The 21,518-nt window shown below is 55.0% G+C and overlaps 2 protein-coding genes across 3 annotated transcripts; one reads left to right on the plus strand and one right to left on the minus strand.

Moving 5' to 3' along the window:
* The first annotated feature begins 7,471 nt into the window (after positions 1-7,471).
* On the plus strand, positions 7,472-14,426 carry LOC136049131 (ectonucleoside triphosphate diphosphohydrolase 8-like). 2 transcript variants are annotated; one of them, XM_065737173.1, is made up of 10 exons: positions 7,472-7,658; positions 8,039-8,174; positions 8,859-8,976; positions 9,694-9,844; positions 10,656-10,815; positions 11,303-11,536; positions 12,526-12,798; positions 13,139-13,249; positions 14,032-14,169; positions 14,244-14,426. In XM_065737173.1, exons 2-10 carry the CDS (start codon positions 8,052-8,054, stop codon positions 14,424-14,426), a joined length of 1,491 nt encoding a protein of 496 aa, XP_065593245.1. In that variant the 5' UTR covers positions 7,472-7,658; positions 8,039-8,051. The 2 variants fall into 2 exon arrangements, with proteins under 2 accessions (XP_065593245.1, XP_065593246.1); XM_065737174.1 differs by lacking the exon at positions 8,859-8,976 and having other exon boundaries at positions 9,678-9,844.
* Positions 14,427-16,443: 2,017 nt separating this feature from the next.
* On the minus strand, positions 16,444-21,048 carry LOC136049416 (ectonucleoside triphosphate diphosphohydrolase 8-like). The gene is made up of 9 exons (XM_065737706.1): positions 20,892-21,048; positions 20,686-20,803; positions 20,118-20,268; positions 19,694-19,853; positions 19,145-19,375; positions 17,910-18,173; positions 17,447-17,557; positions 17,014-17,151; positions 16,444-16,830 (listed from the first exon to the last, which is right to left on the minus strand). Exons 1-9 carry the CDS (start codon positions 20,997-20,999, stop codon positions 16,621-16,623), a joined length of 1,491 nt encoding a protein of 496 aa, XP_065593778.1. The 5' UTR covers positions 21,000-21,048; the 3' UTR covers positions 16,444-16,620.
* Positions 21,049-21,518: the final 470 nt, after the last annotated feature.

Consider the following 21,518-nt stretch of genomic DNA (forward strand, 5'->3'; position numbering starts at 1 on the left):
CCTAAGAACTGAAGCTGTGAGCGTTTGTTGCCACTTCTTGAAAGCCGTAGGCCAATGGGACAGGCAGCAATGCGAGCGACTGATTTCCGTGGGACAGCCCTGATTTAGCTGAGGGCCAGCCCCTTTCCCCCAGGCTTGTGATGCTTTCATTGCCTCTACCCGAATTGCTGTCCCATACTGAAAAATTGGAGGCATGCACAGCCACCAGGTGTGTGTTTCTGCTGACCTTCGCTGTTGGGCTGAAGCAATTCTCACCTCTTTTACCCACTTCAAAAGTTTGTGTGAGCTGGCTAATGTTGACACTTTTTGCGCCGGTTGGATCTTGTCCATCCTTCCTTTGGGTCCTTTCTTGAAGCCAACCATCCTGGATCTTGTAGGGACTCATGCAATTGCAGGAAAGCACTGAGATAGATCCACCACAGCAGATCATGTTCTATTGCGTGCTGGTCTAGCTGATGAAGGCAACCTTCATGCTGAAAGTTTCTGATCCTGTAGTCTTGGCCTGAAACAACAATTGAAGCCTAGGAGGAGATGTTAGAATGACCCAGCTGAGACAGGATGCAGGATGTGGAAGAAAAGAACTATGGTAGTACAGTATTTGTTACAGTGAAAGAAATGGGCATTTTCACTCTGAGAAAACCTGGACTTGAATATGCAGAGTAAGAGAGGATAATTTTCTTCTTATTTTTGGCAGCCAGGAAGACTCCTGCCTCCAGATGAGAGATACAGACGAAAATCAGCAAATATACTGGAACTGTGAAAAGCCATTTGTTGCTCCCACAACTTCTCATTTATGATGACTGATGATGTTCTCTGTGTCTCCTGAACTAACGTGACACCAAGGCAGATGTGAGAGCCACCTTGTGGAGTTTCTGCTGCCATCGTCCCCACGGGAGTGATGAGGATGCAGGCCCTGGGCCATCTCAGTGCTACAAACCCTCACGGTCTGCTTGGGGCTGCTGAGGACGTGCAGATGGTGAGAACAGTCGGCACCAACCAAACCCATGGCTAAGCCACAGACCCGAGGCTGTGTCTGCACTGAGTAATGAGCAGTTAAAGAGCACAGGGGAGCTGTGCCTGCCTAGAGCCACTGGTACCCATGCAGAGAGAGGAGGGGTTGCTGCGGGGTTAAGTGCAGTGTTGCAGAATCACGTAGAAGAAGGAACTGACTGAATGTGTACAAGGGAGTGGGTAGTGTTGGTTTTGGCTGCTCCTGGCATGTTACTCTCGCTCTGCTGTGCTGCTGATGAGTGTGCTTGTGGTGAGTGAACTGTGTGAGCTGGGCAGAGGGAGCTGGGAATCACAGAATCACAGCATGGGTTGGGTAGAAATGACCTTATAGCCCCCCCAACCCCACTCCTGCTGTGGGCTCATTGTCCCCCACCAGATCTGACTTCCCAGGGCCCCATCCACAGCCTGAGCACTTCCAATGATGGGGCACCCACAGTTTTTCTGGGCAGCAGTGCCAGTGCCACTTCCCATCTGGGAGAGGGTGGGAAGTGAACCCACCAAGGAGATGGATACCTGAATTACCAGCAAAGTGCTCACAGGCTGAAAGTATCACTCCTGACTAGTGGGAGAGGGGATGTGCTGCTCATCCACCCCAGCCATGTCTTCTGGACCCTGAGCTCCCCTTCTCCATTCCCTGTGGCCAAAGGAGAGGTCCCCAGACTGCTGCTGCTGAGCAAATTCAGTTTGGTCTGCCCAAAAGGTCTGGCCATCGCTAGCAAGGCATCACTGGGCAGGTGGAGAGGAGCACCATGGTGGCTCTGGTACCTACTCTTCTCCAGGAGCCAGATGAGGCTGAGAGGTTCCAGGCAGAGGATGGCATCTGGGGCATGGCCAATGGCAACCACTGCCTGCTGGGACATTGGCAGTGCCCCTGTGGGCACGGGGTGCATCTCCCCAAGCCCTGGGAGATGCTCTGATGGCAATGACACAGGCGGCCACTGCTTTTCTCACTAGTGAACTCTTGTTCTCTGGGAGGGAGTTTCCACTGGTGATGAAGGTTGTCTCTGTGTGCTCGTGCTCACCCATCCAGGCTGTCACAGAGAGGCAGTGGCAGAAGCAGTGTCAGTCCAGCAGGATCCCTCAGCTGACAGCCCAGGCTGGGCTACGCGGTTTGACCTGCTTCTGGGCAGTGACACCTGGCTGCATCCTGGGCTGGATGTCCTCAGTGACTAAGTGGCTCGTGCTAGCCTGGGAACAGGCTCCAGTGCTGAAAGCAGAGGACAGGAGCACCCATTTTACTTGGTCCTTGTGAACCCTTAGGTGGCGCCAAGACTCGGGTGCAGGGACCTGGCTCTTCTGCTTCTGAGTCACCTTTGAAGTGGCTTTCCAGGCTCGGTGCCAGCCAGGTGAGGCCACGCTGTTCCCAAGCTTGCCTCGGGTCAGTCCACTTGGAGCCAGCTGTCGCTCACTTGCGTCATGCTACAGCACACCAAGGTCATGGCACCTGGAAGGAAGCTGCTTCTTGTCCTCTCCCTGCTCACACAGCGACTTCATCCCCACTCTTGGAGTCCCCGTGCCAGTGTTGTGCCCACAGTGCCCAGTCATGGGCCACAGGCATTGTCTCACCTCACTGACTTCTTCACATGGAACTGGTGTGGGTGAGGCCTGGGGGTGGTGTGGTGAAGGTGGGACAGGGCTGGTGCAGGTGGTGGCACTGCTGGGGTCAGCTGAAGAGCATGAAGGACACAGAGAAGGGAGGATGTGGTGGGGCATGGGGGTGGAGAGAAGTGGGGAGCAGAGGAACCTCTGAGTCAGGAGAGAACACTCATGGAGTACTTGGGGACACATGGATGCCTTTGGGTTCCCAGAGCTCCCCACCCAGCCAGCTAATTAACACAGGGAAGGGGCACACCATGAGAAGATCAGACGGATGATGGTATCCCATAGCCTTGCTGTGACGTGGGGCAGCTCCTGGCACTGAGCTGTGGTGGGGCTCGCCCAGGCCCATCAGGCCCAGCCTAGCTGTGTCACTGGGCTGTGGGGTGTGACACAGAGGACGATGCCACATCCATCCGCATGCTGCTCATCCTTTACTTCACGCACCCCCAGCTCTGCTCTCCAGGGCCAGGCAAGCTCCCAGGTACGTTTGGGGAAGTGGGGTGGCACAGGGATGTGAGTGCTGCCCTTGGTGAGGGCATGAGGGCTATCTCATGGGGATGGTGAGGTTTGCTGGGCACATGAAGCAGCCAGGTTGTCTCTTGGGAATTATTTCTTGTCTGAAAGGGTCACCCTTCATGCCCAGGGACACAAACCCTGCAGCAAAACTTCTTGGGACCTTGTGCCACTGCAGCTGGGGCATTGTTTACCATGAAAGCTCCTGGGAGCATTCCTCTGTGCTGGGGTTGAAGCTGTGGCAGGGGCAGCCCCAGTCCTGGCTGTCACCCCTCCCTGTGTCCCAGCACTCCCACTGCAACTAGGGCAGCTCCTGGAGAGAAATCCCTGTTGTCTGCAGAGCATAGCTCAGACCAGGACACCTTGTCCAGGCTTCATATTTGGGAGGGACAAGTGTCCAGCACGACTTGAGGAACCACAGGGACATGAGGGATCCCAAAGGGGACAGCTGTGATGAGCTGGCCCCGGTGACCTCCATCTGCACCTTCATGTGGGCAGCACCTGAGAACCTCTTCAGCATGGCTGTGGCTTTGACATGACAGTGTGGTAGAAGTCAGGAGCTGGGAGCCGCACCTCTGGAAGGATGCTCGGGCTGTGGTTTGAGCACTGTCCTACCTTGCCCAGGGATGATGTCCCATGTGAGCAGCCACATGTCCCTGGGCTGTATGAGAATGGTGTGGGAGGTGTGGAGCACCTGGACCAGGTGGCATCGTTGGTGCTATGGCCATGGTGGGAGCCCCAGGCCCTGCATATGGGTTGTGCTTTCCAGAGCCATTCTGTCATGCGTAGATGTCTGGAGCTGCCCCCTAGTAAACCCAAGTCTTGCAAACCGTAACCAGAAGCAGACACTGACTACTGTGTTTGCTGAAGGAAGGGGAACAGAAGGCCAAATTTTAGTTGGGCTTTGAGGCTGTGCACAACCATCTCAAATCTTTCCACTTCATCTCTTCTAAGCACATCCTTCTGGTGTCTTCTGCACCCCAACCAGGCGGCAGCCATGGTGCCAAGCCATGTGGCACAGCTGCTGCATGCACTGGCACCCAGGGCTTGTGTCTGGGCTGCCTTGTCTCTCTGAACCCCCTGGTAGGACAAAGCCTTTGCTAACTCTTCTCCATCAGCTGCTCTCTGGTTGGAACTCACCAGCTCTTTGCAATGCTCAGTACAGGATTAGGAACCCTGGCAGTAAGCCTGGATGATTTCTTTCTTTCAGCCATTCATTTCCATACGTGCAAGGGAAAGACAACTTAAGTAAGAACCATCTGTTGCTCAGAAAGAAATCCTTCACTGGAGTGCTTCCTCATCCCGCTGCCCCTGGCAGACTCATTCTGCATCACAGGTACTGTCTGTAGAGTGGACCCATTAATTCCTTGGATGCTTATCACCAGCACAGTGAGCAACATCACCCCTTGGTGCTCAGAGGTTGGTGAGATACCTCCTCCCCACCTCCTTAGCACCCACACCTCATTCATGCCACTCACTGTGCCCTCCTCTTCACTGCCAAGTGGAGGGGGACTGTGGGCAAGACATGCTTCGGAGGAAACGAGGAAACCAGGGATGTGGAACATTTTTAAAGGACTGCGGAGAGTGAGGCACTGAGATCAGAAAGCACTGTCTTACTGTGTGTGCAGGAGGTAGAGACAACACATGGGTGTCAGGACTGGGCTCATCCTGAATTCCACCAATTTAGCTTTGTTTTGTTTTCAGTAAGCTCCTGCGCTGTCTTACCTCTGTGTAGATGACAGCAAATGGCAGCCATGGTGGCTCAGCTTCAAACTGCTGGGAGCAGTGGCACGAAGTGATCAGAGAGCACTCAGAAAATGAAGAAATAAGCATGAGTCCAAGCTAGCATCTTTTTTTTTGTTTTTTTTAATGGGAGGCAGCCCCTTTAGAGATAAGAGAGAGTCCTCTAGCTTAATTTCTGTTGGGTTTTGCAACTGCCTTTCACACTATAAGTGTAAGAAAAATGGTCCCAAGGAGCCTGGGTAATAGTCTTCAGCAGTTTGTGTGAGAATGAGCAGAAGCATTTACCTGCACCTCCCAGAGCACAGGGGAGATCTCCTGATCCCCTGCAGACCACCTCTGGCCTTGCAGGGAGAAGCCTCCACCATGGCACTGTTCCACCTTCTGCCTCGTTTCCTTATGGCCCCGCTGATTGCACAGATCAGCCCTGCAAGGAGATCTCAATGTTAGAATGCTCTTGTGTGGCTTTGGCTAATTTAGGGCTTGGGCTGAAGTGGAAAAACGCAGTGGCCAGTGGGAGGGAACCCTGGAGTGCAGGACTTTGTTTGTGAGCTGGTCTGCAGGCTCTGTGTGGGGCTGTGCAGTCAGGGCCATCAGGGCATATGTAGAAAGAAAGACTGTCTGGTTGTTATTTACCAACCAAGAACTGTAAGGGTATGGGCATGCACAACCCATGGGCAGCTCTAAACATCCGCAGCTCCAGCGGTCCTGCTGGAATAAGGGCACAAGGCACTGGCACTGCCCACACCCCACATGGCAGCTGTGGCCAGATGCTGGGCTACACAGAGCATCCTGCAGCTTGGCGACTTCCTTCTGGGTCTCAGAGTCATGCTGAGGCCTGGGGACAAATATGTGCCCCAAGAGAGCAGATCAAATAGGTGTGCGCATGTACTCTGGCCATGTCTCCTCCTAAAAGCATATTTGTCAGCCTGCAATCAGAAGAATGAGAATATTTGGACACTTTTTCAGTTATGAGCAAACAGCACTTTCTGCTCCATCACAGCACATCCCTGAAGACAAACAGGGCTGGGGCTCACCAGCATCAGGGTGCAGCACCCAGAGCTAAGCAAGCAGCCCCTTCCCATGACTTTACTGACCACTCCTTCGAGTGGCATCCTTCTCTGTCATGGAGTCAGGGCTGTTGTCACCCCCCAGAGCCCAGCTGGGACAGACACCCATGAGAAAGTGCACAAGGGAAGGTGTTGGAGGAGCCAGCCTTGTGCCTCCTGATATGAGAAAGGGCTGGTGCCCAGCCTAGAGGTAATTACCTGATTCGATTATCCAGGGTGAGCCCACTAAGGGAGGAGGCATGGTTGTGACGAGCTGCATGCTAAGGACACAATACAGGTTTGGGAAGGGATCTGCACGTGGCCCCCAGTTCACTCCCGCGCCCCACTATCTCCAGTTCCCCATGTTTCTGCAAGGAGAGTTGTGTCAACATGATCACTAAGCCCTTCCTTGTGACTTGTTTCAGCATTTTCTAACTGAGCTATTTAAAGACATCATTCCCTCTCCCAGCAATGCCTCTGCCCTGCCCTGTACCTCTCCAGTGCCATGTGCCTGCTGCAGCCCTGCCCCAGCCCTGCCAGCCCCAGCACCATGCAGGCTATTTGCTCAGGGACAGTGCAGGGGAACTGGTTCTCCTGCCTTCACTCCTTCACGTTTCCTCCCAAGTCTCATCCATATTTCCTCCTAGAAGAAAGGTGGATGCATGAGGGACTGGGGCTGGTCAGTGCCCCCTGTCCTGCCTGGGGATGGGGCCCCACTGCTCAGAAAGCCCCATCCTGGCTGCTGCACAGACAGCAGGAGGTCTTCAGACCCAGGAAGGGAGCTGACACTCATTCACCCTCTTCAAGTGAAGCAACCAACCTGGGTCCGAAGGTTGAGTGATGGGTGGGGATGGGAGCAGAGTGGTGCTACAGACTCCAGGTGTCCCATCAGAAGCACGTGGCAGTGCAAGGGACACCATGGTGACAGGCCACATGGTTTGTGCTGCAGATAAAGAGCTCAGGGTGGCTGATCCCCTATTTCACAGCGAACTACACTGGGGCAAAGAGCCATAGGGCAGTCTGCTCCAGAAAGGTCAGACAGAGTTCCTCCCCACCATCACATTCGTGTTTGACTCAGCTGAGATAAGGCAGCCAGAAAGTGCATCTTTCCACCACAACCAGCCCTGTGACAGCTGGGTCACACACTGGGAAGGGCTGGCTGCCCCAGCCGGGCCATGCCCATGTCCTGCCCTGCATTCCCTTCAAGGTTCAGGGAATGATGCTGAGACCCCCAGCAGGACCACCCTCCTGTCCCATCACAGTGAAACCTCTTGTCAAGTTGCCTTCTGCTTTGTGTGTGATTAAGGGCACTGGAGACTGGAAACATCACTCCAACCTGTTGTGGCTCAACATGGAAGTGTTAGGATTGGTGAGAGGGAAGAGAAAGCAGAAGTGTAGGTGTGAGAGGAGCAGGGGAGTAAGGGTTAACCATGAACAAAGACAAGGTGTGACCCAGCTGCTGCAGGAGTCTTATGCATGATTACATTCAAATGAGGAGGAGGAACCTACTGGGCAAGGGTAAGGTGTCAGAAAAATGCAGAAGGAGCCGGGCTGTAAATACACACGTAAAACAAACAAGAGTATTCTCTAAGGCGGATGAAGTGTAAGGTAAAATAATGGGGAGAGGACTTTTAAGCAGTGTCCACTTCCAAAGGACATAAAGCAGAGCCCCAGCTGGGCTCACTGTCAGCAGCGGAGGAGCCCCAAGCCATAGTGAGGACGCAGGCAGCAGCTCCGGAGCCTCAGGTGAGCTGAGCACCATGAAATAGCATCACTTTCCCTTTCTGCAGTAACCCTCAGTGAGTTTTGTTGTGAATTCCCATGTCCCCCTCTGTTTGGTGCAGTGTTTCTGTGCTTCTCCTGGACGTGATCCCTTCCTGTAGCCATGAGCTGAGCGGGAGGGAGGAGCACTGTGACCCCACCACGGTTGTTCCATGCTGCCCGGAGCCCGTCTAATACTGCTGCTCATAGGAAAGACCTCATTATCCACTGAGGGCTTTGGAGCCTGAGATACTGTCAGCCTGGGGCGAGCTTTTGAGGATGCTCTCCTTGCAGCTCCTGCTGACCAGAGCTGCTCCCAGCCGGCCATGCCTGTCCACATAGCAGCTCTCTGTTTGGGTTTGCAGGTGCCTTCCCACGATGTTCGTTAACAAGAAGCTCTTCACCACTGCCCTCCTTGGGCTGCTGGTCACACTGTCCATCATCGCCCTCATCCTCAGCCTGGTGAAGGTTGAAGATGTCACTCTGCCACCCACAGTCCAGGTGAGCCAAAAGAGGGTCCCTGAGCAGCACTGAGGAGGTGAGAGCCAACAGCTGATCTTGGGGTTAGGGCTGACAGGGCTGCTGGGTCCTGCCATGTAGCCGTCGGGTGGGTATGTCACTTCCATTCCCAGTTAATACAGCCCGGGCAGCAGAGAAAGCCTTCTCTGAAACCCACAGCGTGTTCACATGTGGGTAGGGCAGAGTTCTGCCCACTCCCTCTGCCCCACAGCGCAGCACTGTGGGGCAGTGCACCTCTGCATGGCCTTTGTCCCCACAGCTCCCTGGGCTCCATGGGGATCTGCCAGGCTGGGTGCGGGCTGGGGAGCAGGGAGCACTGAGATGGGGAACTGCTGCCCCGGGGTGGGGCTGGGCCAAACGTGAGAGGTATTCAGCTGATATAGAAAATAAGAAGGCATGAGGAAACCACTGAGCAAATGCTTGTGTGAGCTGGCGTTATCGAACGGACCTCAGCAGAGGGAACCGAAAGTCTCTCAGCTCTGTGACAAGTGCCCGTGCTGAGGCCGTGCTTGGATGGGATACATCCTAATAGTGCTGTGCTCTGCCTGGTACACACAGCCCTACCTCTCAGAGCTGCTTTTGAGGCATGCCCGGGGCTGACGAACTGGCAGGGCCAGGGCCAGGCTGCTTCTCCCACCAGCGTTATGTCTTGATTGTTCCTTCCAGTACGGGATGGTGTTTGATGCAGGCTCATCCCACACCTCTCTGTTTGTCTACGAGTGGGACTCGGACAAGCAGAACAACACCGGTGTGGTCAGCCAGACCTTGTCCTGTGATGTCCAGGGTCAGTATTCCCTGGGCAAGGGCTTGCGTGGTGGGTGGGTTGACCTGGCCTCCCTCTCCTTGGTCCACCCATGCCACACAAGCCTCAGCACTCAGTGGGACTGAAGTGTCTTGGCCTTCCCCTGGATTTCACCCTCTACTTTGTACTGCACAAGTTGTCCTGAGGAGGGAAGGTCTCATCCTGATATGGTGTATCTGGGGGGTTGTGATGGGGACCCTCAGACAGCTCTTGCCATTTCTGGTCGGTGCTTTGGCTCACTCAGTGCTTGGAGGTGGCAGGTCCCATTGCTTCTGCTTTCAGCTTCTTGGACTCTGCTTTGCCTCTGTGCTCACTGTGCCCTGCAAGCGTGGGCAAAGCCTCACCACCATGGTACAGCACTGACACTCCACTGGGACTCCATGATGGGGAGAAAAGGGACAAGATAGAATACCCTGTCTCTTGCTGGGTGGATGCAGAGAGCCCAAACCTGTCTAATCCCAGTGATGAAACATGGATAAGTGTTAAACTCTTGCTCAAGGCTCGTCTAAGACAGCAGGTACAGTATGGCAGCCTGAAGTGGGGGAGATCATAACAGGTGTGTGAGCCAGGTCCTGCAGGACAGGGCGGACCCTAATAAAGAACCCATTCTTGCTAAGAGGTGACAGATCTCACTGCCCTGTGTCCTCCCACTCCTTTGTCTGTTCCTCATTAGCCTGTCCTAGCCTGACTCTCTTCCAGGGCCAGGCATATCAAGCTATGCTGATGATCCCTCGAAAGCTGGTGATTCCCTAAGAGAGTGCATGGATAAAGCCCTGATGGTCATTCCTGCTGCAGAGCACAGGGAAGTCTCAGCTTACTTCGGAGCAACAGCAGGCATGAGGCTATTGAGGTACTGCTGTGGGTGTGGGGCTGGTGGAGTAGTGGGGCTGGGCTGACAAGTGCTCCCAGCTCTCCTGCTGCCCTGAGCAAACCCTGTGCAGAGGATAAAGACAGCCCACAGGTGGCTGAGCTGTTCTGTGGTCAGGGAGGCTGCTCAGAGGTGGCTACAAGCATCCTGAGACCCCACAGCTCAGGAGGGTCCTGTGTCTGCCCAGATGTGATGGTGGGAGGGCAGGACAGAGGCAGGAGTCAAAGAAGTGCTGTGGGACCTGGCCTTTCCCCATCCAGTATTAACTCTCTCCAAATGTCAGCCTTCATTTCATGGGTCTTGGTTTTATGGTCACACATTTCCAACATTATATCGGTGCCTTGGCAATCTGATCCCTTCTCTGCAGAGGAGCTGTGTCATACCCTGAGGGTTGCTTGCTTCAGAGAGTGAGCACAGCCCACTGCCCCAGGTACTCTGCCCCACTCAGAGGTTTGAAGCCGTTCTGGCCCTGTCCTGGCAGAATCCCCTGAGCTTAGCAGCCAGCCCTGGAGGAGCAGTCACCTGTGACCCTCAGCACACTTGATGATGACACCAAGCTGAGTGGTGCAGTTACATGCTGGAGAGAAGAGCTTCCACCCACAGGGATCCGGTCAGGCTGTAGAAAAGATTGGGAGGGACTCTGACAGGGAGTGTAGTGATGGCTTTAAAAGATAGGTTTAGGTTAGATATAAGGCACAGATTCTTCACTATGAGGGCTGTGAGGCACTGGAACAGGCTGCCCAGAGAAGCTGTGGATGTCTCATCCTGGCTCCCACCTTTGAATCCTTCTTAGGGAACAGAACAGCTCAGCTGCAGACCAAGTCCTGGCCGAAATTGCTAAAACCATGCAAGAGTATCCTGTGGCTTTCTATGGGGCTCAGATCATTACAGGAGAAGAGGAGGGAGCTTATGGCTGGATCACCATCAACTACCTGCTGGAGTCCTTCACCAAGGTGGGAGGGGTGAAACACCCATTCTTTGCCAGCCCAGAAGGAAAGGTGTGGGTTAATGGCTGTCAGAAATTATCCGGGGGAAGCAGTTATCCTCTGACTTATTTACAGTTACAGACAGGAGGCAAATCAGGAATGGGGGTGTTCCTGCTAAAAGACAGGGGCACATCTTTGCACCACATGGACATGGGAGTCTCTTAGGGACCATGCAGTCCAGTGAGGACAGTCTGTTCCTGCTGGCTTTGCCTCACAGCCCGGGGAAAGTCCATGTCCATGTAATGCTGGGAGGTCTTAGTTTGGTTTCCACGTGTCACTCTGAAGGAAGCTGGAGCTGTATACCCTGCTCCTCGTGGGACAGTGGGTCCTCATGTACAGGAAGAGCCAAGATCCTAAATATACCAAATTTAATAACAACTCCTCATTGACCTCATAGAGTGAAAATTTTGCTGAGGGCTCATACTCCTCTTCCTCTCCTGTTCTGTCTTGGCAGTACTCCCCAAAAGCACACATGTGGGTCCATCCAGAGGCAGACAACAGTTTTGGGGCACTGGATCTCGGAGGAGCATCAACTCAGATCAGCTTTGCCCCCAAAGGTTCATTTATAAACTGGAACAAAACCTCCAGGTTCATGCTGTATGGGTACAACTACAACATCTACACACACAGCTACCTCTGCTATGGGCAGAATGAGATGTGGAAGCGCCTGGCAAAGCAGTTAATTGTGGTGAGAGAAGAAGTGGGGGGAGGGGATCAGATTCTACTCGCATGATACCAAGCACCTTGTTGTTAATATTTGAAAAAGATGAACAGATAATGCTCATTCAGAGAGGCATCAGTAGAGACTGAGAGCTGGTAAAGGCACCCTGGATGTGGGTAGGCAGGTGCCTGGAGGAGCATGGCAAGCATCAGAAGGAAAGGCTTGGGAGGGTTTGCCTGGATAAGCATCTGCCTCACAGGAGGGTGCAGAAATGTCAGGATCAGACTTCTCAGAGATGAAAAGTGACATTTCCATGAGCAGGGGCATGGGAGCTTTTGACCAAATGCAGGGAAATCTTCCTTCCCAATAATGGTGGACAAATACCGGAATAGGGCCCAGAAATATGGTGTAGACCCCATCCTTGGGAATATTCAGAACTTGATGGGACAAGGCTCTGAGCAACACAGTCTAGTTGGTGATGCTTTGAGGAGGGGGTTGGCACAGACTCTGATAGCTACTCCCCACTTGCTCTGCCTGCATGTCTGCATGGACATGAGGAAAGAGAACAGAGACATCTCAGGGCATTTTGGAAGGTTGGAGGGAAAGAGGGTCTTCATGGACGAGCAGCCTGAAAGCAGAAATGTTTGCTCACACTGCACAGCCAGGAAGGCCCCAGGTGGTGTCCCTGGCCGGGGCTGGAACCGGAGACAGGTAGAAGCTGGGGTGGAGAGGGCTTTGTGTGTCTCAGAGCACTCTGTTGGGACTGTGGCACTTGACTGCTTCAGCGGGAGGAGCAGCATGCAGTCTGGGACTGGACAAGATGTGGGGAGAACAGTGCTAAGCTCCAGTTGGAACTGTGCACAGAGAAGATCAGGACTGAAGTGTGAGGGTCATTCCCTGATGGAGAGGTGGGAGATGCCTGCAAACCTGTGTCCTGGGAGAAGCCACCCAGCATGTCCCTCAAGAGGTCTGGATGAGGCTGCAGCCTGCAAATCGTTGGATTTTGCTGTTCCCAGGAGTCATCCACCAGCACAGTAGTTGAACATCCTTGCTACCCCAAAGACTACAAGGAAACCATCTCGCTGTCTTCCTTCCGCACCAGCCCCTGCACCAACCAGAGTGACCCACGCCTACCTCTCGATGACAGAAACGTGACCCTGGAGGGCAGGAGCAATGCCAGCGGGTGCTTGGTTGCTGTCAAGAAGCTCTTCAACTTCTCAGCATGTGGACAGAGCCAGGACTGCTCCTTCGATGGCATCTATCAGCCCCCTGTCAGCGGGCAGTTCTTTGTAAGGCAAACCTCATCCTCCTTCCCCTGAGCTGTGTGTGTCCCCTTGGTGCTGCAGTGTCTCACTGTGCCCTGTGCCACTGTCACCTCCCTGCAGCAGAGCACACTGCCAGTGCCCCAGGGCACACCAGAGATTCCAGGCAGCTCTCAAAATAATTCTAATAAAACAGATGCTTAATGAGCCCCCCAGCCACCATGTCTGCTGGGACAGGGATAGTGATGCCTGGGGCTGTGCAAGGCTGGGACACTCAGTGAAATCCATCCATCCAAACAGGCCTTTCTGCTTGGAGGAATGTGGGATGCATTGTAACTCTCTGGTATTTCTACCTCTTGCTTTGCAGGCCTTTTCTGCTTTTTACTATAACTTCAACTTTCTCAACCTGACCGAGGGACAGTCATTGGCCACCGTCAGGGAGACCATTGAGAGTTTCTGTGCAAGAACCTGGGAGGACGTATGTTTCCTTTATGGGAAGCTGTGGGGAAGTTTCAGAGGGAAACGGGTGAGGGAAGAGGAGTAGGGGCTCTGCCAGGGCAAGGCTCCCTGGTTGCTAAGCTGTATCCTACACAACAGAGCCATCCCAGAGCTCTAGGAAGGAGCCAGGATAATCCTGCAGCCATCCTCAGGGGCTCTCCTTGTTCATACAACATGGGGAAAGGGGTAGGTCAAAGCACCAGAGGAGCTGGGATGGAGGTGAGGAAGGAGTGCTGGGGGTGGAGGGGGAGTGAGAGGAGCTAGGAGCTGACACCTCTTTGAGGGAGAGTCCAGTGGGGCAAATAAGGCCAAGAGATGTGGTAGAACCACCTTGGGACAGAAAGCAGGAGCCCCTTGCACAATGAGGCTGAGATGGGAGAATGTGGAGCAACAGGAGCTCCATCCAATGCCTATTTCACATGAAAATCAGATTTCCCTGAGAGTTGTCCTGTGTGGACAGGTACAAAACACTTTTATTTATAGAAACTAGAGCTACACTGGACCTGTAGGGATGACCAAGCCCAACCCGGCCCCACACAACACCACCCAAACCCCAACCCTGCAGCTGAGAGCAGCATCTCAGTGCTCACTGAGCTCTGGCAGCTCAGGGCTGTGCCGTGCCCTGTGTCCAGGTCATTAATCATAACATTAAATACAACCAGCTCTAAGATGGAGCCCTGCAGAACTGTGCTAGTGACTGCTCACCGACCTGGAAATTGCCTACAAATAACTTTGTTCCTTCCTCAAACGTGCTCCTCCCAGCTGTCTTCTAATTATCCAGAAGAGAATCCTGAGCGACTGCCTAAATACTGCGCCAACGCCAACTACATCCTCACACTCCTCCTTGATGCCTACAAGTTCAACGAGACCAGCTGGAACAACATCTTCTTCCAGATGAAGGTCAGCAGGGAATGTGGCCAGCAGTGGGAATGTGGCAGCACTGGGCTAATTCAGTGTCCCCTCTCCTTGGGCAGGTGGGGAGCACCGACGTGGGCTGGACGCTGGGCTACATGCTGAACCTCACCAACATGGTCCCGGCGGAGGCTCCAGTATGGGTGAAGGGGCACACTCCCTCCCTGTGGGCTGCAGCTGTTGCATTTGTCACCCTCACCTTGGCCTTGGGGCTCGTCGCCCTCGTTGTGCTTTTGTGGACGTAGGAATGGTAATCTCTACTGCACTGAAGGAACAAGGGTTGGCCCATAGAACTGATCCCAGACATGTAGACAGGCACCATGGGAGATTTGATGAGGATCCCCTTGAGGGATCAGTCTATGCACCACAACCAGGCCAATCCATCTCCTCACACCATTACTCCTGTAAGAGATTTATCCTCCACCCCAATGGCTGGAGCATGGAGCTCTGGAGAGCCCATCTGGCCATGCGGGACCTGAGTGCCAGAGCATCAAGGGTGCTGGCACATGGGTGAGAGGTGCTTCCTCCAGTGCTGGGTCTGACAACGGTCAGCCAGGAAAGTTCCTGCCAGCTGTGCCAGCCTGAGGACACAGAAGGCTCTGTGATGCCCCAGCTGGCTTTCCTTAAGAACCTTCTGCCTGAGCTCAGCTGATGGCCTTGGAGCTGAAAGGCAAACTGAGCATCCACAGCCAGAAAGGTGGTCCACACCTCTACAGTGTCCACCTCATCATCTCTTCCTTTTCTTACAGGATCACAGATTACAGAATCACAGAGTGTCCCGGGTTGAGAAGGACCTCAAGGATCATGAATCTCCAACCCCCTGCCACAGGCAAGGCCACCAACCTCCAGGAGAGAGGGTTCATTATTCCACAGTCCCTTCCTGGACACAGACTGTCCCACCACAAGATCTGGATGCCAGGCTGCAAGTGCAGCTGGCTGCAGGTCTTGCCCTGACCTGTGCATGGTGCTGTGCTGGTTCTTCCCCATAGCTGTGTCCTTGCCTTTGCCTTTGGCTCTGCTCACTCCTTACCTGCCCTGTGCGTGATTCACTGTGTTATTTGCTGGGAGCATGTCTGCCTCCCGGCAGCACGGAGCTGACCTTTGCAGTTGTTGCAGAAAGGCAGGCACCCAGCCACTCGTGTTATCCAGAAGTAAACACTGGAAAAGGCAGTGAAGACGGAAATGTTTGTTATTTTGCTTCTGAGCTGATAAGAGTTTATTGCTCAAAGGTTAAGGGCTGGTAATGATGATGGGGACATGGGAAAGGGGACAGAACTATTGCTTCAGCTACAGGATGCATCTGGCCCCTCCTCAGCATCACTCAGTGCTGGAGACCTCACAGCACCCACCAGACTTTGGTGGGGAATGAGGAAAAGGCCTTCTGCTTCCAAGAGAGGTTTCCCAACCTCCTGTGTGCTGGGAAGGGATGGTGAGAAGTCTGCCTGGCACAGACACAGGGCACAGAAACAAAAGACTGTCCTTGTGCAGGAAAACAGGGAGGCTGCTGACAACTATTTTCCACCCAGACTTCAGTGGGGCCTTGACACCATCCCCCAGGATATCCTCATAGAGAGGCTGCTGACATAAGGGCTGGATGGGCAGAGAAATGGATTAATGGGCCAAACTCAGAAACAAGGGCAGTGGCAGAAAGTCTGATTGGAGGCAGGTCATCTATCCCAGGGGTCAGTACTGAGCCCAGTTCTATTTAATATCTCATTAATGATCTGAATGATGGGCAAGAATGTTCCCTCAGCAAGTCTGCAGAGGATGCAAAAGTGCACGGCATGGCTGGTACTCCAGAAGACCATGCTGCCTTCCAGAGGGACCATGACAGGTGGGAGCAACCCCAAGGATGACAGCAGTGCTGTGGAGCTCAACAAGAAGCGAAGCCAAGTCCTGTCCCTGGGGAGGAACAGCCCCAGCACCAAGACGTGCTGAGGGCACCCAGCAGGAAGCAGCCCAACACTGCTGCCCCTCTGTCCAACACTGGCCGTGGGCAATGTGGGCCCCCACCCTGGAGTGAAGCAGGACACCACTGCCCACGTGGTTATCTCCCCTAGGCAGTAACCAGCCCTATGACAATACTGTTGCAGCCGAACACATCTCTCTTCCCCACCCCTTGTGTCCCATCATCTCTAGCTGCCCCGTGTCACTGATGTCCCCATGTCACTAGCACCAGGCTCTGCCCCACACAACCATACCCCCTCTCCTAGAGCTTCTCCAACCAGCAGTGAGGGCGAAAGAAAATCACACAGCACACAGTTACAGGGAGGTTTTTGTAAGGCCCGTGCTGCTCTCAGTTCACCTGGCTGGGAGGCAAATTCCCCACATTACAAGTTTGCAGCTCCAGAACCCAGGGGTCACTCCCCCAGCAGTATGTCCTCACACAAGTTTGGCACCAGGACCAGGTGGCTGCAGCAGCCTCTGAAGCCAGGGCTGCTAGAGGGTCTCATAACCAGAGGAGTCCTTCCAGTAGCATAAGGCCGCGATCAGGCAGAAGATGAGGATCAGTATGATGGCCAATACGACTGTGGCTGCCACCCATTTGCTTTTTGGGAGCACTGCAGCTCTCTGGGGGGTCTCTGAGGGAATCATGTTGGTGAGATTGAGCATGTACCCCAGAGTCCAGCCAACGTCTACATTTGAGACCTATGCAGACAGAGAAGGAAGAAGGATGTGAAGAGCTGCAAAGTACCAGGCAAGCCCGGACACAGGTGGTGGACTGTGCCAACCCATCATTCCCTGATCCTGCACTCAAGGGACAGGGCAGGCACAAGTGTGCAAGCCTTGTGAAGCAGCTGTGGAGCTAAGGGCAGCTGGGTGCCCTCTCACCTGCTTTTGGAAGTGGATGTTGAGCCACGTCTTGTCATCGAATTTGTAGCCTTGCAGCAGGAGGGTGAGGACATAGGAGCTGGCTGCACAGGAGTCACGGAGATGGATCTTGTTCCTGGTGGGAAAGTCCTTCTGCAACTGTGGATTAGGAAGTGCAAGATGGGGCTGCGTGTACAGAGCAATGCTCAGTGCACCAGCATTGCAGGGAAAGGTTCTGCAGTGCAGCCAGAAGCAAAGACCTGGGAAGCAAGGAGCACGTGGCAGGATGCAGGCTGCTTTCCCACCCAGCCCAGAGACCTTTGTGCTTCTTCCAGCTCCCCCCAGCAGCCCTTCTGCATAGCAGAGGACAGCTGTGGACAGACCCCCAAGCCACACAGTGCCCATGCTGAGCAAGACAAGGACAGGGACCAGCAGCTCCTGGGTAGGATCTCACCGTCATCCAATTCCTGGAGCAGAATTTCCAGAGAGTGTCATTGATGGAACTCAGGGACTGCTCTTCAGTCAGGTTCAGGAAGTGGAGGTTGTAATAAAACGCTGAAAAAGCCTGTGGGTGTTTATGTCCAAAGGCAGCAGGTTAGTGAAGCACTGAGGCTCCTGCCTCCCTCCTGCCCCTCACTTGGAGTGCTCTGCAGGGATCCCCAGGGCACTCTACATAGGGTGCTGCCTGCTGACCAGCTTGGACAGCGTGCTGGGGACTGCACCATGTGCCAAAATAAAGAACATTGCAGTCAGAGTCTGTTTGGCACGCTGGTGAGCACCCTGCATGTTTCCATGCATCAAGTGCATCCCAGCTTCCAATGCATCCCTTGTCACTTTTTTTCCTACAGCAGGTTTCCCAGCCTGGCTCCCCACAACCCCACACCACCACCACCGCCCCACGGTCGGAGGCTCCTTACAAAGAACTGTCCCCGCACGGGCGGCTGATACACCCCGTCGAACCCACACGTCCTGTTGGCCCCACAGGTGAAGTTGAAGAGCTTCAGGATGGCAGTGTGGCACGCTGCTGGGTTCCCTGTCCCATTTACCATCAGGACCTGTGCAGGGCTGGGAGTGCTCGGAGCGGGGACACCGGGACTGTTGTAGAGCTCTGCTGTGGTGATGTTCTCCTGGTATCCCCTGGGGTAGCAGGGGTGTGATATCTGCTGGGGGTCTGGACTGTCCTGTTGAGAGAGGGAGTTGTTAGCACCACCCTGGCACTGGGGCTGAGGATGGGAAGGAGAGAAGCAGCCCACAGACAGCACCTGTTCAAACAACTAGACACAGGATGAAGATACCCTGCCCCCACTGCCCATGAGGTTTCATCTGCACCAGGGCAACACTATGCTATGTGGTGCAGGTATAGAGCTGTGGGGACAGCCAGGCCGTGCCATGCTGCAGTAAGCAATCAGCTACAGCAACAGCTGTGTGCTCAGGGCACTGGGAGCTAGTGCTCTGTGGTGAGCATGCATCCATTTTGTCCCCTCTTCCATCATAGTGTCGTCAGAGTTTTGGCACAGCCAAAACCAAGAAACCACTTCATACAAAATGAAGTGGATGCTGATTTATTTCCACTAACATGCAATGGACATTGCTTTTTGCCCTTTTTTGTTCCAACCACCATGAGGTACTGAGCCCTCACCTCACAGCCACGTTACAGGTATTGTGGCTCCCCTGGGCAGCAATGAACTTTCCTCCACTCTCCCAGCACCTGCCTCTGAAGACCAGCCTGTCCAGATTCCTCCCCTTAAGCCCACATTATTCCCAGCTTCCCGGCACCCAGGATGTTCCCTTCTTCAGGACTCAAATCCTTCCAGCCCCTGTGAGAGAGTCTGGGCTGACACAGGCCCTCCACTGGGACAGGAATGGAGAGCTGGTGGGCCACAAGGGACTGAGACCCCGGACACCTGCTGTCTCAGCAGAGCCTGCCATCAGGCACTAGACATCCAACTTCCTCACGATTCATTCCTGCCCTGGCACTGGGACATTCCTGGTGTGGTTCCTGCTGAGGTCGCTCCATTGTATTCACCCTCACTGGTGCTTGCACAACTGCACTCAGCCCCATGGTTGTGACACCCAGCGTGCATTGCCTAGCCAGCTCAGTGAGACCATGACTTTGGATGCAGCAGAGAAGCATGAGGCTGGAGGCAATTACCTGGTGTAAAGATGCCAAGAGCCTCTTCAGGACTTGCTTTTGTCCGTAGCAGAGGTAGCTGTGGGTGTAAACTGAATAGTTGGTCCCATACAATCTGAGGAGGGCTGTCGTGTTCTTGTCATCAGTTGTGGTCCCAGGAAGAAATGTGATCTGGGTTGAAGCCCCACCAAGGTCCAGAGCACCAACAACATCCTCCATTGGTGGGTGGGTCCACTTGCCTGTGAAGGAGTACTACCCCACACAGAGAATTACTCACAGGGTGCATGGACCTGATCCAGAGTGAGCCCAGGGATACTGGCTTCCCTGTCCAAACTGTGGTGCTGCAGGGAGGAGGGACCAACAACCCACAGGCCCCACAGTCCATGGGGCTCCTCCAGACACTGTGGGGGCTGACAGGCTTCCAGGTTTCCCTGTTTCACCTTGAAGCACTGACTGACCCCCAAGGGGTCCCAGCCTCAATGCCCAGTAGCACTGGGAAGGCTTTAATGATGCAATATCTCCCATAGCAACAAAACCCTCCCTCACCTCTGCCCTCTCACCACCCCACACCTTGATAAGTGTCTCCAGCAGGTAGTTGACGGTGATCCAGCCAAAGGCACCCTCCTCCTTCCCAGTGAGGATCTGAGCTCCACGGAAGTCCACAGGGTACTCACGAATGGCCTTGGTGACCTCAGCGAAGACCTGCTCAGCTTTTGTGCTGTTCTGCTCCCTGCCAAGGGAAGGAGGGAGATGCTGGTGGAAGGAGCATGGTGCTGGCAGCAAATGTGATATGGAACCACAAAGTCACTGGTTCTCCATCCCAAACAGCTCCACATCAGGCACTAGAGACACCAGCCAGGACGGCAAAGTGCTGCTTCACCTCGCAACATGATCTCACCAGCATCCCAGCCCCATTGCGGCTGTGATTGCAGAGCAGTCTCTGAGGGCTCAGGGCAGGGCTGTGGGGGTGCAGGGATGCAGGCAGTGCCCGTACCTCAGCAGCCGCATGCCCGCTGTGGCTCCCAGGTAGGTGGGTGTCTCTCTCTGCTGTTCAACAGGGATGACTGTCATGGCCTTGTCCAGGCAGGGCTTCAGGCTGGCTCCAGCCCCTGCGGGGTCATCTGCGTAGCTGGAGATGCCAGATCCTGCAACAGAGCACACTGTGACGGAGCCAACCCCATAGGAACAGGACAGTTGGGGCATCTCCTCCCACCGCCACTCCAACGGCTCTCATCCTCTTAGGGAATACCCAAAGTCACAGTCACAGCCCAAAACGCATGTAGAAAGACAATTTTTAACTCAAACTGCAAATAGGAACAGCAAGCAAAAATAGCCAGCAGGGACACAGGAAGATTCAGCGACTTCTGCGGAGCTTCCAGGAGGTCCTGCGGGAAGATGAAGCATGAAGGATGTTCCAGGAAGTGGCTGCAGGACAGAGGTTGCAAGCGTTAACAGCCAAGGCTGCAAGACGGTGCACAGCAGCGGGCTGCACGACGGACGGGGGCTGTCCCGTGATGTGTCAGCCATGCGGGAGAGGGACAGGCACGTCCCGGCGCTCTCACCGTTCACAGTGCAGGACTGCACCTGGGAGACGATGCCCGTGCCGTTCTCCTTGTCCGCGGGCCACCGGTAGACGTAGAGCGCCGTGTGCGTGGAGCCGGCGTCGAACACCAGGCCGTACTGCGGGGACAGGACGACGGTTCGCGGGGTGCGGGGCCGCGGAGCACTCCGGACCCGGGCGGGCTCTGCCCCGGCCCCGCGCACGTACTTTAGTCCTGACGGGAAGGAGCCGGGCCGGGGCCAGCACCAGGAGGAGGGCGGCGGCCGTCAGCGCGGCCAGCACGAGCAGCGCGGCCACAGGACCCGCGGGCCGCATGTCGGGGCCGGCCCGGCCCGGAGCCTCAGGAGGAGCCCGCGGGGCAAAGCGAAGAGGAAAGCCGGCCCGGCTCCCACGTCCGGGTCCCGCCCAGCACGGCCCGGGGCGGGCGCTCCGGGCGGCACTGCGAGCGCTGCGGCACTGCGCGGGAACGGACGGGATCCTCAGCGATGGGAGAGGGGGAACGGGCACCTGGCCGGGAGCCTGGCTGCACGGAGGGGGCCCCGACCGCGGGATGGAGCCCCAGCCGTGGGGACGGAGCCCTGTGGGGGCAGATGGGGCTCTAACCGTGGGACGGGGCCCTGTGGGGGCAGATGGGGCTCTAACCGTGGGACGGGGCCCTGTGGGGACAGATGGGGCTCTGACCGTGGGACGGGGCCCTGTGGGGACAGATGGCTGCGATGGCAGGTCCGAGGCACTGGGGATGTGTTTCCCCCTGCGATGTGTCCCTCAGCTCCGTCCTGTTCCTGCCCCGGGCTCCTCTGCCATCCTGGCCCTGCCCGCAGCAGCAGAGTAGCA

Source organism: Cyrtonyx montezumae, unplaced genomic scaffold, assembly GCF_038088225.1.
Source record: "Cyrtonyx montezumae isolate F1298 unplaced genomic scaffold, pur_monq_1.0 scaffold_20, whole genome shotgun sequence".
NCBI lineage: Eukaryota > Metazoa > Chordata > Aves > Galliformes > Odontophoridae > Cyrtonyx > Cyrtonyx montezumae.

Excerpts from the sequence above, each read along its gene's own strand:
- LOC136049131 (XM_065737173.1), top strand. The coding sequence starts at position 8,052 with ATGTTCGTTAACAAGAAGCTCTTCACCACTGCCCTCCTTGGGCTGCTG. Across the intron at positions 8,977-9,693 it reads CTTGTCCTGTGATGTCCAGG|GGCCAGGCATATCAAGCTAT; the intron begins GTCAGTATTCCC and ends ACTCTCTTCCAG. Across the intron at positions 13,250-14,031 it reads GTGCAAGAACCTGGGAGGAC|CTGTCTTCTAATTATCCAGA; the intron begins GTATGTTTCCTT and ends TGCTCCTCCCAG.
- LOC136049416 (XM_065737706.1), bottom strand. The coding sequence starts at position 20,999 with ATGCGGCCCGCGGGTCCTGTGGCCGCGCTGCTCGTGCTGGCCGCGCTG. Across the intron at positions 18,174-19,144 it reads TCTTGGCATCTTTACACCAG|GACAGTCCAGACCCCCAGCA; the intron begins GTAATTGCCTCC and ends CTCTCTCAACAG. Across the intron at positions 17,558-17,909 it reads CCGTGCGGGGACAGTTCTTT|GCTTTTTCAGCGTTTTATTA; the intron begins GTAAGGAGCCTC and ends AAACACCCACAG.